At 42.0% G+C, this 15,433-nt stretch overlaps 2 protein-coding genes across 2 annotated transcripts; one reads left to right on the plus strand and one right to left on the minus strand.

Moving 5' to 3' along the window:
• Positions 1-3,342: 3,342 nt before the first annotated feature.
• LOC143897796 (uncharacterized) lies at positions 3,343-5,560 on the plus strand. The gene is made up of 2 exons (XM_077406707.1): positions 3,343-3,677; positions 3,781-5,560. The coding sequence occupies exon 2, from the start codon at positions 4,159-4,161 to the stop codon at positions 4,801-4,803; it is 645 nt and encodes a 214-aa protein (XP_077262833.1). The 5' UTR covers positions 3,343-3,677; positions 3,781-4,158; the 3' UTR covers positions 4,804-5,560.
• A 6,822-nt stretch (positions 5,561-12,382) lies between these two features.
• On the minus strand, positions 12,383-14,634 carry LOC143897654 (E3 SUMO-protein ligase ZBED1-like). The gene is made up of 2 exons (XM_077406459.1): positions 14,462-14,634; positions 12,383-13,844 (listed from the first exon to the last, which is right to left on the minus strand). Exons 1-2 carry the CDS (start codon positions 14,632-14,634, stop codon positions 12,383-12,385), a joined length of 1,635 nt encoding a protein of 544 aa, XP_077262585.1.
• Positions 14,635-15,433: the final 799 nt, after the last annotated feature.

Below are 15,433 nucleotides of genomic sequence, written 5' to 3' on the forward strand. Positions count from 1 at the left end.
TATGTATAAATAGTCTACGAGAATTCTAGAACGCAGTCGAGAGTTCGATACGGTTCGAGTACGTCGCAAACAACCTCCAGATACGATGAACATTCATGGTGCGAACTACTACGTTCCGATTTAGGACGAAACGTGCGAGAAACAGCACAATGAGTAAGTACCGCTAATTTTCATATATACTTGTGCAAAAAAACTTTTAAAAACATATAATTGTATTTTTTCAGTTTTGATAAACCCCGCTACACGTCGCGTATTTTGGGAAGAAGATTTGCCTTGACATCAACAGCGTATAAATTTTTGGATTTTGGAATCAGCGCAGGACCTATGTCTTCTGCGGATATACTTATTGGCGATAACCGAGGCAATCGGATAATTCTGTTAATGCAACGTGGGTGGCATTCATCGAAAAACATGCAGATGTACAGCGACTCGTGCAGTCATCGGCATTATCATCGCTAACGTTTCGAGATCTGAAGCTTGTTAAAATACGTGACGCAGATATTGTAAAATTGACGTCGTGCGGCAACAGCTTGTACATGAATTAACCGTCAACTGTATTCTTCCTGTTCGAACTAGAACATTGCGTCAAGAATGTGTATTTTCAACTATGTCAAAATGTTCACGGCGTAAGTGAAAAATTCAAACAGTTTGTATTGTTTGTAACAATTTTACGTCAAAATTGTATCACCGATAAATGTAACGCAGTTACAATCTTGCGTGAATTTTACGATAAAAATTCGATTATTTGTTGTGAATTATTAGCCTACGCTTTGGATACTATTGTGTATAATGCGCTACATGATAAATAAATGGATATAATGTAGTTAAAAAAGTTTTTCCTTTTCATTTACTATTCCTTTTTGTTAAGCTGTCTTTATTTAATAGTTTTCGCATAATTTTTCTGAACGAAAACGCGCGAGGAAAAGAGACCGCGCGAGATCGGAATCGCCGATCTCCGATCGCATCAAGATTTTCTCGATCTCCAAATAAATTGGTTCATCCTCAAGAGAGAAACGTTCTCTTTTTATCAAGATGGAAATATATGTGCCTAAAGAAATAAAAGTGCCTGGAAAAATATTTTAAGTGTATATTATCTAAAATTAAGAAACCTATGACCTATACTGCTAAGAAATTAATAATAAGTGTAACAATAAGTGTAACAATAAGTGTAACAAAAAGTGTAACAATAAAAAGACAATCAATGTTGTGTCACACACACAGTGCGGAAGGTGACTCAAAAACCAATGGTTTTAGGTTGAAATCAAGCGGTGGTAAGCAATTTTTCTATTTGTAGTTTTCGCATAATTTTTGAACAAGAACGCGCGAGGGAAAGAGACCGCGCAAACGAGAAGACGAACGGGGGCCGGGGGCGAGCGAGAACGCGCAAACCGGAGAGACCGCGCAAACAAAAAGACGCGCGCGAACGGGGGAAAGAGAGACCGCGCGAACGGGGGGGTCTCGAGCGAGAGGGACAGCGCGTGAACGAGAAGACGAACGGGGGACGAAGGAGAAACATCTACGAGGGAGAGATAACGCAAGCGGTAGCGTGCCATGTGACGTCACGCGGACTCCGCGGTGCGGCGAAACGCGAACGCGGGTCCCCTTGCCCCGCGGTACCCGAAAACGCGAACGCTCCGCGGTGCAGCGAAAACGCGGACCCCCTCGCCCCGCGGCGCGGCGAAAACGCGGTCGCCCCGCGGTGCCGGAAAACGCGGACCCCCTCGCCTCGCGGCGCCGAAAAACGCGGTTCCCCCCTCTTCCTCCCCTGCGGCGCCCGAAAAACGCGGTTCCCCGCTCCCCTTCCCCGGCGGCGCCCGAAAAACGCGGTTCCCCCTTTCCCCTCTCCCGCGGTGCACGAAAAACGCGGTTCTCCCCTCCCCCTCCTTCCCCCGCGGTACCCCCCTCCCCGCCCACAGTTTCCCTCTACCCCTCACCCTCCTCAGATCCTCTAGTTAGAATCGGCCTAGCTTACCTGCAGTTCTTATTTCTCAGTAAGAGGTATACTTTTTTCACTCTTGAAGTTGTCGCTTCGAACGATGAGACTCGATTTATTTTTACTTCGTAACACTAATTAAAACGTTAACTTCGTTTGCAAAAGTTCCAAAACCCGCACCAAATCAGCTGCGAAAAGAAGACGTTGATGTCAATGATTCTCTTCCTCTTCCAGTTGTACATGAACTTTTTGGCAGGTAAGTTGCGTTCCACTTTACTCATGTTTAATTTGGGCTCGGTGAAAATGGCCAGTGCTTATAATATCGGCATAGCTGCTACTTGCCCTCACCGTATTTTGGAAAGCGAGACCCAAAACCCGAGACCCTTGTCGCATAACAAAGTTGCCCGCACGTTGATCTATTCACTCTATCCAGTTCCAGAAGTGACGCTCTTGCTCGCTGCAGGGTAAAACAAAGTACGAACAAGGTTGTAATTTTACATAAAATCTTAGAGAGTTTTGTGAATAATTTTTTTTCAATAATTGTTTAGAGTAATTCGGTTCTTTATAGCGTTTTGGGAGCTTTTGGTCCCTCATTCATAACCGTTCGTTTCGTGTGTGGGTCAGGATCGTCGATCTACTGTTCTGTCAGCTGTCAGCTGTTCCTGCGATGGAGCATATTCGTATAATTCGTAATACGATACGCATCGTAGCGACACACAAAGGCATTATTTGTTTCAAATTTATCCAAAATGTGCGTCACGCATTTCACGCAATCACGCTTATTCATGCAGCGTCACTTGTTGAACACAGTTATTACTGCCAAAAATTTAACGAGTTTTTTTTCACCTTCGCCGTTAAGAGTTATTCTCTCTCGGTCAGCACCGGCAACCTCGTTCGCCACTTCAAAAGTAACCATGGAATAGATAAGGTTAAGAAAATCCACAAAAATGCAACTCTTACAAATTTCTTCAGGCTGCAACGAAAGAATGCCGGCACCTTAATGCGAGATGATCGCTGGTTTCTTGCACGGGATTTGGCGATGATGTGTTGCCGCGACCTATTCCCGTTTAATTTTGTATGTGGCAAGTGAATGGTGGACTTCTGTAAGGTAAATGATATTCTTCTAAATTCCCTAGACAGCACATAATATTCACAAAATATTTTAGAAATATAGATAGTAAATATTTTATAAATATTCTAATGTCCGCGATTTTCAGGTATGAAAAGGATTATGACATTATGATAAATATCTAAAAATATTTATGAAAGATTTTAATAAATATTTTTCAAAAAATATTTTTACATATTTATCATAATCTTTTTCATACCTGAAAATCGCAGACATTATATATATATAAATATATATAATGTTTATAAAATATTTAATATCTAGATATATTTCTAAAATATTTTGTAAATATTATATGCTGTCTGGGTCTTTACTCTGTATTAAAATCAATCAAATCAGTGGCGAATCCATGATCCATGACATGACCTCGTCTTGGGAATGGTTAGGCTTTTAGGTGGTAGAGTTTTAAATAGGACACATGATTGGCCTATCTCTTCCAACAACTGGGGACAACTGTGTCCAGAGGTGGCCTAGACGACGTCTACGAGAGCATGGTTCAGGAGATTAAAAAGCTACTTGCTAGGACTGGTCGGCACGGCGCACTCACCTTTGACCTCTGGACAGATAGCTACAGACGGCGAGCATACATTACATTCACTTACCACTACATATCAGGTAAAACACCGTTTATTGATTATTGATGCGAGTTTTGCCTTTATTTTCCACCGATACTGCAAAGAAATTTTATCCTAGTAGGCACAATATTTTTCTTTTGCAGAAAATTTTGAAGCCAAGCAACTCACGTTACGAACTTGGCTCATGGAGGACAAGAAAACAGGCAAGAATATAAGCAACGAGATAAACGACGTTCTCCAAGCTTTCGGTTTTCAAGAAAGACAAATTACTAAAGTTACCGATGCCGGTTCAAACGTTGTCCTCGCCTGCAAACTATTGAAAATGACACATCACAAGTGCCTCGACTATGGTGTCCACAATCTGATTACAGCAGATGGGCTCAAACGCACAGAAAGACTGGAAGAGCTTGTTAAAAAAGCAAAGAAAATAATGAAGACAGTGCGGTACCGTGCGCCCGAACTGGAAGCAGAATTTGACAAGCAGCAGCGGCAACTCCTCACTGACATAATGGACTCGGCGGATGTGTTGGACATGGAGGATGGAGACCCTCTTACTGCTGGAAGACATTATACTTGAGGGAGACGACGAGAAAGTCCCTGCTCATGCAGGTAACGCAGCAACAGCCTGCAAGAAGGCTCCTACTCTCAAGACCGATGTCGTCACCCGATGGCACGCTCTGCTGCGTCTGTGCAAAAATATGGGTCCCTATAGAAACAGCATCAACACAATCTTTGCAACGATTGAGAAGTCCAATCTGATGCTCACTCCCAGTGAGTGGGAATTCCTGGACGACCTCGGCAAGTTCCTGGAGAGCTTCCGCACCGCTGTGGAAGTCCTGTCGGCGGAGAAGAGTACAACGCTGAACGTTGCTCTGCTCATGAGGGCAGAACTAAAAGAGCGTCTAGAGAATAGCGATAGCGAGTCGCTGCTTATTCTACAGATGAAGAACTCCATGCGTGCTAAGCTTGACCACAGGTTTCCAGTCACGGATCTACTCGTCGCGGCAGCACTTCTGGATTCTCGTTGTCAAAACCTAAAGTCGGTGAAAAACCATCTCTCAGATAGGTTCATGACGAAAGCTGAGTTCCTGGTTGCCCAAGTGAAGGAAAATGTGAGGGAAGCTGATGTCATTAAAGAGGATATCGCCGTGCCCGTGACTCCGTGACCGAACCCAACTCGAAAGGATCAGCCCAGCCTGCATCTCCTGTCGCGCTACTTGCTCAAAAACATTCCGCACAGATTTCCTCGTCCAATAAAATTCACGAAAAGGTAGAATATTTTTTGACGACGGCAAACTTGGCATATGTTCCAGATGGAGACATCCTGAAATATTGGGGAAAAATGCAGGGGCAGTTTCCATGGCCATCTGCCTTAGCGAGGGGTATTCTGTGCATACCTGCAAGCAGCATTCCATCAGAGAGGGTTTTTTCTATAGCCGGGCTTGTCGTCACCGCAAAAAGATCTTGCCTCCATCCTCTACGGGTCCATAAAATCATTTTTGTGCACAACAATTACAATGTATGCAAAGAAATTGTAAATAGTTCTAGCTGAACTGCAGACTGCAGAGTGCAGAGTGCAGACTAGTCGTTCCGTGTTCCCTACAGTACCTACTGTGATTATTCTAGCTCATGACAAAGTTCAAATTTTTTTTAGTTTTAAGCTAGTACTGTAATTTGTTAACCACTAGTCCATTAACACTTATAGTAATTTAGTAATTTGCTATTTAAGGGACCCAGTCCACACTAAAAGTTACTTTTTTAAAGCAAATAGTGTTGGTACTGCCATTGTTACATAATAAACGTTCTTTAATATGAGAAACATAATTAACCACTTTGCTAAGTTTGCTGACATTGACGCATTTTTGCGCCAAAGTCAGCAAAAATGCGTCAAAGTCAGCGAAGTAGTTAATTATGTTTCTTATATTCCAGAAAATACACGAAAAATTGTTTTAATTTCACGCTCACGCCGGGTCACGCCGCCGCGCCGCCGCCGCCGGGTCAAAATGAGGTCGGACGCCGCCACCACCAAAATTTAAGTCGGCGCACAGGTTAATAACACCTAGATTATTTAAAGATTTGATATCTTCGTAATCCGCATCCAAAGTCTCAATGATCAGATTTTCTTTAGCATAATTCTCAAGCAGATCCATCAGCCATTCTTGTATCTGGCATCCCTTGACGTACACGAGAGTCGGTATCTCGTCATCCTCTTCTGTACCAAGCACGGCTGACATAATTAGGCGTTTTACCATACCGTATGGCACATTTTCCTCATCCCATGGTAATCCATGGTGATTTGCAATCAACCAGGAAGTACATGACGTCGGATTTTGCAAGAAGACTCCACGGCATGGGGCATGTAAACATGTAATGCTCTAGAACGGTCCCGTTTCTCAGCATCGCTGCCTTCTTTACAACAAATTTTATCCCGACGATGAATCCTTGCAGATCGACAAACGTTTTCATGATCGGCACAATCATGATGCAACGAAGGAACAATTTGTACTGTACAATATCGCGCTACACCAATTTCTCTTATATCGGATTATTTGTCAACATGGCGATTTACATGAGTTTGTGCACTACATTAGACAGCGGGCAGTATTCAATTACGCGATTGTGCAAGATGAGACAATAGGCGGTAGTGTTTGCAGGTACATTTTCTTTACAATCAAATTCTATTCGCACATCCACGGTGGCGCTCTTGACAGACTCGTTTTGTCGCGAGCAATCGATGACAGCAAAAGGTCCTTCCATCAGGAATGTATACACGCTGCAAAGCGTATCACTGGAATCGTATCCGTAATAAGTTATACGAAAACGCGCGTACATATAAAAAAGAAGGCCGTATTGATTTTTAGTAAAATTTAGGTTTAAGTCATCGTACGGATAAAATTCGGAGTTTAGTTAAAGCTTGACATTGGTCAAATTACAGTCATCGAATATGCTAACATTTTGAGACATGATATTCTAGCGGCCGGTTTACAGCGCAAAAATAACGTATCGCGGCTTCTCTAGCTCAGTCGCAGTCTTGACAGCCCACGAATGCTTGGTCGTGCTCTGCAAGAAGGGATTGTACAAGACGGATTGTCTCTCTAATTTTGTTACTCGTCTGTCGCACCTTCTCCACTTCGTTCAGTACGAGCATCTCACGTTTTACCACAGTCGTCGTCTTTGCACATGCAGTCTAACGGTGATCTCTTCTCCGCAAAAATCAATCAATCAGCCGTCCTGATACACGACGTGAATCGTTAGATCATTAATGCTCCGTACGATGATCGGAAGGTAAATGATCTGCGCCGGCGTTTCCGATATCTTATCTCCCGGTGGCACACTTGGCGAAAACTCGTGTATCGTGTGCACGTACTTGTCGTTGCTGTACGCGCCCGCGGTCACGTTACACTCTATGCGAATAATGTTTACAATGATGATATTTATCGGTACTTCCGATTCGTACCATTGTCGCAGCTCCAGCATGCGATTCGCTTAAAATCCCAGCAGCGATCCAATGTTGTTCGGTTTGGTAAAATTTATCCGATAAGCACATTTGATCTCGCTCTTCATCGTATTGTTGTTGGCTTGAATAATCAACGGATATTTTTCATCTTTGCCGACATGTTTATTTCTTGTAATATTATTGGATTGGTCCAATTGTAAAATTTGCAACCCGATTTCCCTCGGTCTCGCTAGCCGAAGGAGCGCGGTTGCAATTGTATTGACTTACTGCCAGACGATAGCTCCAAGGGGGTAACGAGGTCAGATTTTTTACTGTAATTCCCGTATCTAAGGTCTTGGGCAATACCTTGTGATTGGGCGCCAGGTGCGATTATAGACGCGCACCACGTCTCGGCAACGCTCACAATAGCCTCAATAGCCTCGCCGCGAGCTCAGGGCGTAAGTCCGCGTAAAAAAGGGGTGTAGGTGGAGAAGAAGCGTGACACAACCGACACACAGAATAAAGCTCGATAATAAATAATGATAATCAGATATATTTCATAGCTTAAAAAAACAGGGGAATCATAACGCGAGGATTCGAGACCCAATATCGCTCGGGTGGCCGGTAACAACGCAGTAACGGCGATTAACGCACGCAGGAAGCGCGTTATGTTCACGCCCGCGACGCTCTCAGCGAGCTCAACAAGTACGACTCGTATAAACGCGGCCACGCAATATCATTGACTCGCACACAATTCCGCTCCCCGATTCCAGGCACGCAACCGTATTCACACACGCGGCATATACCCGAAAACGCAAGTCCACCAGTGCGTAACGCTAAATAACGCGCTTACAAGATTCTCCGTCGAATGAGCGCGACGATATTTGCCCGCGCACGCGGCGCAAAATATTCGCGAGACTCTTAATGCACCGCAATGTGCTCGGCGAAGTCCCTCCCGACACGCACAAGGTGCTCCCGCGCACGGCGAGCAACAATATACCCGAAAACGAAACGCTAAATACCACAATATACCTGAAGACGCAACTCTCAAGCACAATATTACACCCGAATACGCAACGCTAAGCACGATACCCGCCGAAGTGCACCGCCCGCGGCACGTATCCGCCCACGATTCACAATATTTCACAAAGTACACGCAACAATTATCGCGGTTTGCCTGTCAATCACACGAGCTTCGAGGAGGGCTTTCTTATTTTCCTGGCTACGATCTCGGCCGGCCACGCGCCCGCAGTTTTGACTAATAGCCGCGATAAACTACCCGGCGTCCCCAACGACGGGAGCCGGTATCTAATTGCAGTAAGTAATCCGGCCGATTTATTCGGTAATCAAATCGATATACGCGTTCATTTGCGCCGGGTCGCGACCGAGATCGAGCCCTCAATTACTTGGTAGCACCGGAGTGGAGATCTTACAATTCTGGCTGCTCGCTGCTGCTCGGCGGCGTCGGGGCGCTCGTCCAGGGGTGGCTCCTCGTTGGCGGCTCAATCGACAGTGAAGAGTGGTCGGTCCGGCGGGACTACGCCGGGACCCCGCGGCGCGCGCCCTCAAGCTCGCGGTCCTTCCGCCCCGCCGATTGGTCGTGTGTGTCGCCCTGTTCGCGACGTTGCAGACGATTTTCTGCCATTTTCCCGCGGCCTGTTTGATTCGGCTGCTGCGTGTGCATGGCCCCCTCGCGGTTCTCCCGCCCGGCTGGCCAAGCCGTGGCGGCGCCGCTCGGCCCTCTGGACGCCGTCGAGTGAAGTGTGCAGGTCGTCCACCCGCGCTGCAGTCGCGATGGTGCACCCGTGTTAATGCTGCGGCGGGGCCGTGTTACGCTGTGCGAGACATTCCTGGCGCTTCTCCAGCGGCCCCGGTAGCAAGAATGCCAGACTCGCGGTTTTTGCCAGCCACAGCCAGCCAGTGGTGGGGATGGGCAGAGATGCCAACTTTACGTTTCAGCAACGCAGCCGAGCGGCCCGAGCGTTTCGGCTGGCTTCGGCCAGCTTCGAGCGTCAGCGGTAGAAGAGGATGGACAAATCTGCTGTCTTCTTCTTCTCTTTCGGCTATTGGCTATGCGATTTCGGATCTCGTGAATGCCGAGTTGACGAGGCGATTAGACGACACGTGACATTATATCGGCGCGCGACACTAATTATCGATGTATTTTTCTATTAATAAATCTAAAAAATTATTATATACATTGTTTTACCTTTTAATATAAAAAATTGAATTAAAATATAAAAATCTACTCTTGGCCAATATGTACGTTTTTTTATTTAAAAAGAATCTGTTTATTCAACAATCTCTATTTAAAGAATTAATTTCAGCGCAATGATATTATTAAGTACTGAAAAAAATTATAGTTTATACTGTTCTTTTTCCTGTTTTTGAATTTATTTTCCATAAAATGTATAACGTACCGTACATATTGTTGCTCAACGGAAACCGCGAGAAGGTGGTGGTCTCTTCCGTCGGGAGGGTCCCAATTGCCTACAAATCGATTGCCTACAGTGTCGTTTGCTAACATCTCATTTGCCGACAATTCGTTTGCGCACAAAAATTATTGCCTACAAGTCGATTGCCTACAAGCACTATTGCGCACAATTAAAAAATTAAGAGACGAATAGACGTTTGCACACAAGATACTATTGCACACAAGCCGCATTGCACACATAATATTATTGCCTACAGATCGATTGCCTACAAGCACTTTTGCGGACAATTAAAAAATTAAGAGAAGAATGGACGTTTGCACACAAGATACTATTGCACACAAGCCGCATTGCACACATAATATTATTGCCTACACATCGATTGCCTACAAGCTCTATTGCGCACAATTAAAAAATTAAGAGAAGAATGGACGTTTGCACACAAGATACTATTGCACACAAGCAACATTGCATACATAATATTATTGCCCACAGATCGATTGCCTACAAGCTCTACTGCGCACAAATAAAAAATTAGAAGACGAATGCACACACGACACTATTGCGCACAAGCAACATTGCACACATGAGGTCCGGTTTCTATTGTTGAACGGGCTATACACTAGTTCAAAGGGCTGTACTTCTGAATTAACCGCCTTTCCAATTGAGACAGAGTTTTGCAGGTGATTTTGTCACGATATCTAGAGATTATTTATCGATGTCCTATCTTCGGGTTTTTAAAAGTTTTTTAGATTTTAGCCTGACAATCGTAAACAAAGCGTGCGGCGCTCTACCTCAGATACGAGATATTTGTGCAAGCAATCCAGCCGGAAAACATGCTCCGTGTACCGGTGGCTTTATAGCATTTTCGACTGGGTCGGGTTTCAAGCCAACTCGAGTTGAGTTATGACTATGACGTCACAAGCTCTACTTATTCTAGGTTCTAGGCCGCGGTCCATTTGACGCTACAAATGCTTTGAAGCATTTCTTCTCTCTCTCTCTCTCTTTTTTTTCCAATGAAAAAAGAAGGAGAAGAAGATAGGGCTGCGGCTATCCGGATAAAAATTATTCGAATATTCAGATAACAGATATAATGAATATTCGTTATCCGGATCATCGGATATCTGAATATTTAAATAATCTGCAACAAAATGTTCGAATATTTCGGATATCCGGATAGTACAGATATCCGGATAATGCGGATATCCAAAAATAGCGTAGATATGCGGATATTCGGATAATATATGAACACTGTTCTTTCGTGAACACGTAGATATTGCACAATGTCAGATTTGTTTGCAATCTGACCGATGAGCATTTTATTCTTCTTAAAGGGGTATTCACATTCGAAGCGTCGAAAAATAAGCGTATTTCACAAATTTTTTGCGGGAGCCTAATGTATTGGTTACTTACAAGGATTTTACATGGATTATGTCTACCTCCAAGGAGCTACTTTTGTTTTACCTACGTAATGATGAGAAGGCCATGATTCCTTAATCTCCTGGAAATTAACAAAACTTTGCCTCGTGGGGACAGATGAAGACGCATATCTTGTTTATGTTTTATCATAGTTTCACAGTCATTTAATGTTTTGCGAAAATGACAATTGATCACATATTTCACACACTGTTTTGCATATCAAGAGACACGGTAGTGTCTCGCGCCAAGTACGCGTTTCATACACGCAATGCGCTGACCCAAGCAGAACAGAAAGTCAGATGTTATCAAAATAACGACAATATTATTTATTTATTTAGTCGACTATACATGCCTTTTCAAGTCACAGCAAGTATTAGATAATGCACAGAAAAGAACAAGGTTCACTGTAAGAAAAACAAAGACTATCATATATATAAAAAAGGAAAATAAAAATCTCTTTCATTTATTTACTCTTTTAGACAAACAAAGGACTATCATATATATAAAAAAGGAAAACAAAAATCTCTTTTATTTATTTACTCTTTTAGACAATTCTCTCTATTTTAGTAGGTTTCCCAGATTCTAAAGTTATTTAGCTGAAAAACAAAGAGATTGCTATTCTAACATAAAAAAGCAAAAAAAGAGTGACCGCAAAAACAGGCAAAAAATCGCCTGTTTTCACCCTTGTCTTTTTTCACCCTTGAATTTAAACTTCTACTTAGTTAGTACTAAATGATAGTCTATAATGAGTCATGAATCCTCAGAAAGTTTCAGATTGAGCCGGGTTTGAAAAAAAAGGCGAGGGAACTCACTCTAATCAAGCAGCCCAAAAGTGAGAGGGGACTCACTTTAATCACATTTATACTAACATATATTCGCGTATACCTGTAAATAATCACATAACAGCGAACGAATACGTTTTTTGAACCTATTATTATGTAAGTTTTTATTTCAACGTTTTAAACGTTTTAACAGCGAATACGCAACCAACTTTGACCCTCCATATCTTGAAAATAAAAAACCGGCTTAATGTGAAACTTTCTGAGGATTCATGACTCATTATAGACTATCATTTAGTACCAAGTAGAAGTTTAAATTCAAGGGTAAAAAAAGAGGCGATTTTTGCGGTCACTCTTTCCGACAACAAAAATAATTAATTAATTAGAGTTAATTAGAAAAAATTATTGAAAAATATATTAGTGTAACTCAACCAGACATTATAAATTAAATGATGAAAAACTGGACTATTTAGGATTACTTAGGTCAAATAAGAGACCTATTTTGGTGCAGAAATATTAAATGAGATACATTCTCTGGTAACAAACAACTTCGTTTCGCCGAGACAATGTTTCCTGCAGTGGAAAACACCCTTTCCGCTGTAGCAGATGAGGCAGGAATGCACAAAAGCTGGCGGGCTATTTTAGCCACTGCTGGGAAGCATACTTCATGTGCCTTCCATCAAGCGCACAGATTAAGATTATGGTCAATCTGAGTTTCCGCGACGTATTTGGCAAAATCATCACCCTCATGATTTTCGTCCATTCCGAGAAGGAAATCCATGACCGTCGAGCCTTGACGCTGCTCGTTGCCATTAGGTGTGGCTAAATGTCTATGGTTTAAATTAGTGCGCCTTTGCACTTCTGTGTGTATAAATGAGCGTACACTTTCAGATGGTTCCGCTATCAACTTCTTATGTCGAGGATCGAGTAAAGTGGCCATTTGCATCGCTGTCACTTCATTGTTAACGTTAATATTTTCCATCTTGAATCGATCAGTGAGGTCTAAGGCCGCTCGAACTTTAAAAGTTCTTTGTAAAGAACTGTCATCGTCTTTTACCAGTAAATGGCGATTGATTAAATTGTAGATAATGGGACGCACTATACTCAATGTGATGGACTTTTCGGCGCATAAGATTGTGGTTGCTTGTTGGAATGGTTTTAGCAATACTGTAAGCTGCATAACTTTTACCCACTCTGCTTCGCATAGTTCTAACTTAGCAGCAATCGCCGATTTGAATACGGACCGGTCACTTAAAGCTGCCATAATGCCGGATCGCAAAGTTTGAAGTCTATCTAACATAAAGAATGTGGAATCCCAACGTGTCGGACATCTCTGCATTAGTCGCAATGTTGGCAATCCGAGACTTTTCAACTTATCCTCTAAAGCGGTTGTTCTGCTATAAGAATGCCGGAATGCACTAACAATTTCTGCCCCTTTCTTTATCACAGACACACATTCTGGTGCTTCTAAGGCTGTATTGACAGACAATTGTATGGTGTGTGCTGCACATCGTACACTGAGCATACCGTCCGTATCGCCTAATTCTTTAGCTGCCTTAACAATATTACTAGCATTGTCATGTACAAGTCCAGTAACTTTGTTAGTTAAATTCCATTCTTGCACAACCTCGCGAATTGTTTTCTGTAAATGTTCAGCAGTGTGGCTCTCAGTCATTTCTCTCGTCATCAAATTGACGGTGTGTGGGATCCAGTTGTCATCAAGGTAGTGTGCTGATAATGTTATATAACTGTCATTTGCCTTAGACGTCCACGCATCTGTTGTAATGGCTACAGCGTCGACTTTATCTAATGTGGTGCGCACCTGTTCCGCTGCCTCGTTGTACAAAGTGCGCATTCGGTTGTCAATCGTCCTTCTTGAAGGTACTTTGTAACCTGAAACACTGATAGCCATGAACTGAATAAAACCTTCATTCTCTACAATCGATGTTGGGAGCATGTCGATCGCAATCATTTTGCAAATAGCCATGGTGATATCCGCTGCACGTCTAGAATTCACAAGTTTTTTCGTTAAAATAATATTTTGAGATGTAGTGAAGCGCTTTTTCTTGCTGTTAGGTTCTGACTGCTCACATTCTTGGTCTAGGCCATTAGAACTCGAGTCAGAATCGCTCATGGTTTGCCTGGAAACCAGTAAAGTTTTGAAATTTTTATATTCTAAATTCATAGTAATAACTTTTTATCTAAATTGTGAATTGATCTGAAATTTGGTCCCGAACTTTAAAAGAGAATACAAAATATTAGATATATACACGGAGAGAATTTTCTCTTAAAATTTACCCTGAAATCATGGTAGTTGTGGGACAACATGTACCACCAAGAATTTTATGCGAGCTATTCTGATTAATATCTACCATAATAAAAATATAAATATCTATTACATTAAAAGATAAATTATGTTTGATTAATTTTACTAAAATATATCTAGGAAATTTCAATAATTTTTCAAAATTTACCAATCTGCTTGGTAATTTTTATCACGTTGTTTGTAAAATGTCTTTTGTATATTTTAAAAATTTCTTGGTTGCCAAGTTGTCCCAAGTTTGTAGTGAATTTAAGAGTAAAATATAACAAAAAATTCTCTCTGTGTACAGATATTAAATTTTATCAACTTCATAGCATTTTGACAAACTTTCCAGAACATTCTTAAGGAATATACTGTTTTAACATTGAAAAGGAAAACATAAGAAAACGTTGAATGGTATCGAAAATACGGCAGCGTTAAAAATAAAAAACTTACCTGTGAATACGTGACGATGAAGCTCCGAGCACTACTTTGTGTTTCGTATTATAATGGTTCCACAGACATGTCGTGGAACCTTTATGAGACAGTTTTGACTCACAGTACCTGCATACCGCCTCGCTATTGTCGGCTGATTGCATGAAATGCTCCCACACTTTACTTTTCCCCATCGCTGAAAGATTCAGATGTTCTAGCTTTTGCTGCGTACTCAGTTTCTATCCAGAATACCGATTGAAATAGTATTAACTAGATTTCAAACCTTTGTATGGCTGTTACTGGTCTCCCTACACCAAGTGCTTGCTAATGGTCGTGCGCCTATGCTGCCTATACGACACTGCTATATTAGACATTAAACGCTCGACCGAGGTGAAATCAACAAATACGTAGCACAAATGAATACGTAAGTCGAGAAGTGTTATGTTGACATAATAAAATTTGAAGTTTAGCATGATAGCCGCATATAGTAGAATTAAGGTTTTCAGTTTTCTACTTGTAGAGAAATGTACCTAAACAGACCACATTTGTCTCCGCAAAGCATAAAGTTTTCTTCCCGCTTTCCACCAACTCAAAGTATGCATATCTGCGTGCGCATTATTTTAATATCAGAAATATTCGGATAATACGTATGTATATTCAAAATATTCGAATAATACGGATAGCGTGTTATTCGGATAATACGAATAACCAGTTATCCGAATAACCGAATAGTTATTATCCAAATATTCAGCTATTCGAATAATTTTTATTTTAAGTGGTTATCCGAATATCCGAATATTCGGATATCACGAATATTCGAATTTTAATCGTACCACTAGAAGAAGAACGCTTCGAAGCGTTTGTAGCGTCAAATGGACCGAGCCCTAATTAGACGATTCCAGCATGTGACGTAATAACCTAAATCTGGTTATTTTATCTGGTACTTACGACGAGCGTTAAGCAGGGCACACTTACTTTTCGTAGAACGTAACA

Source organism: Temnothorax americanus, unplaced genomic scaffold (assembly GCF_048541705.1).
Source record: "Temnothorax americanus isolate GAGA-0224 unplaced genomic scaffold, ASM4854170v1 Scaffold21, whole genome shotgun sequence".
Taxonomy (NCBI): Eukaryota; Metazoa; Arthropoda; class Insecta; order Hymenoptera; family Formicidae; genus Temnothorax; species Temnothorax americanus.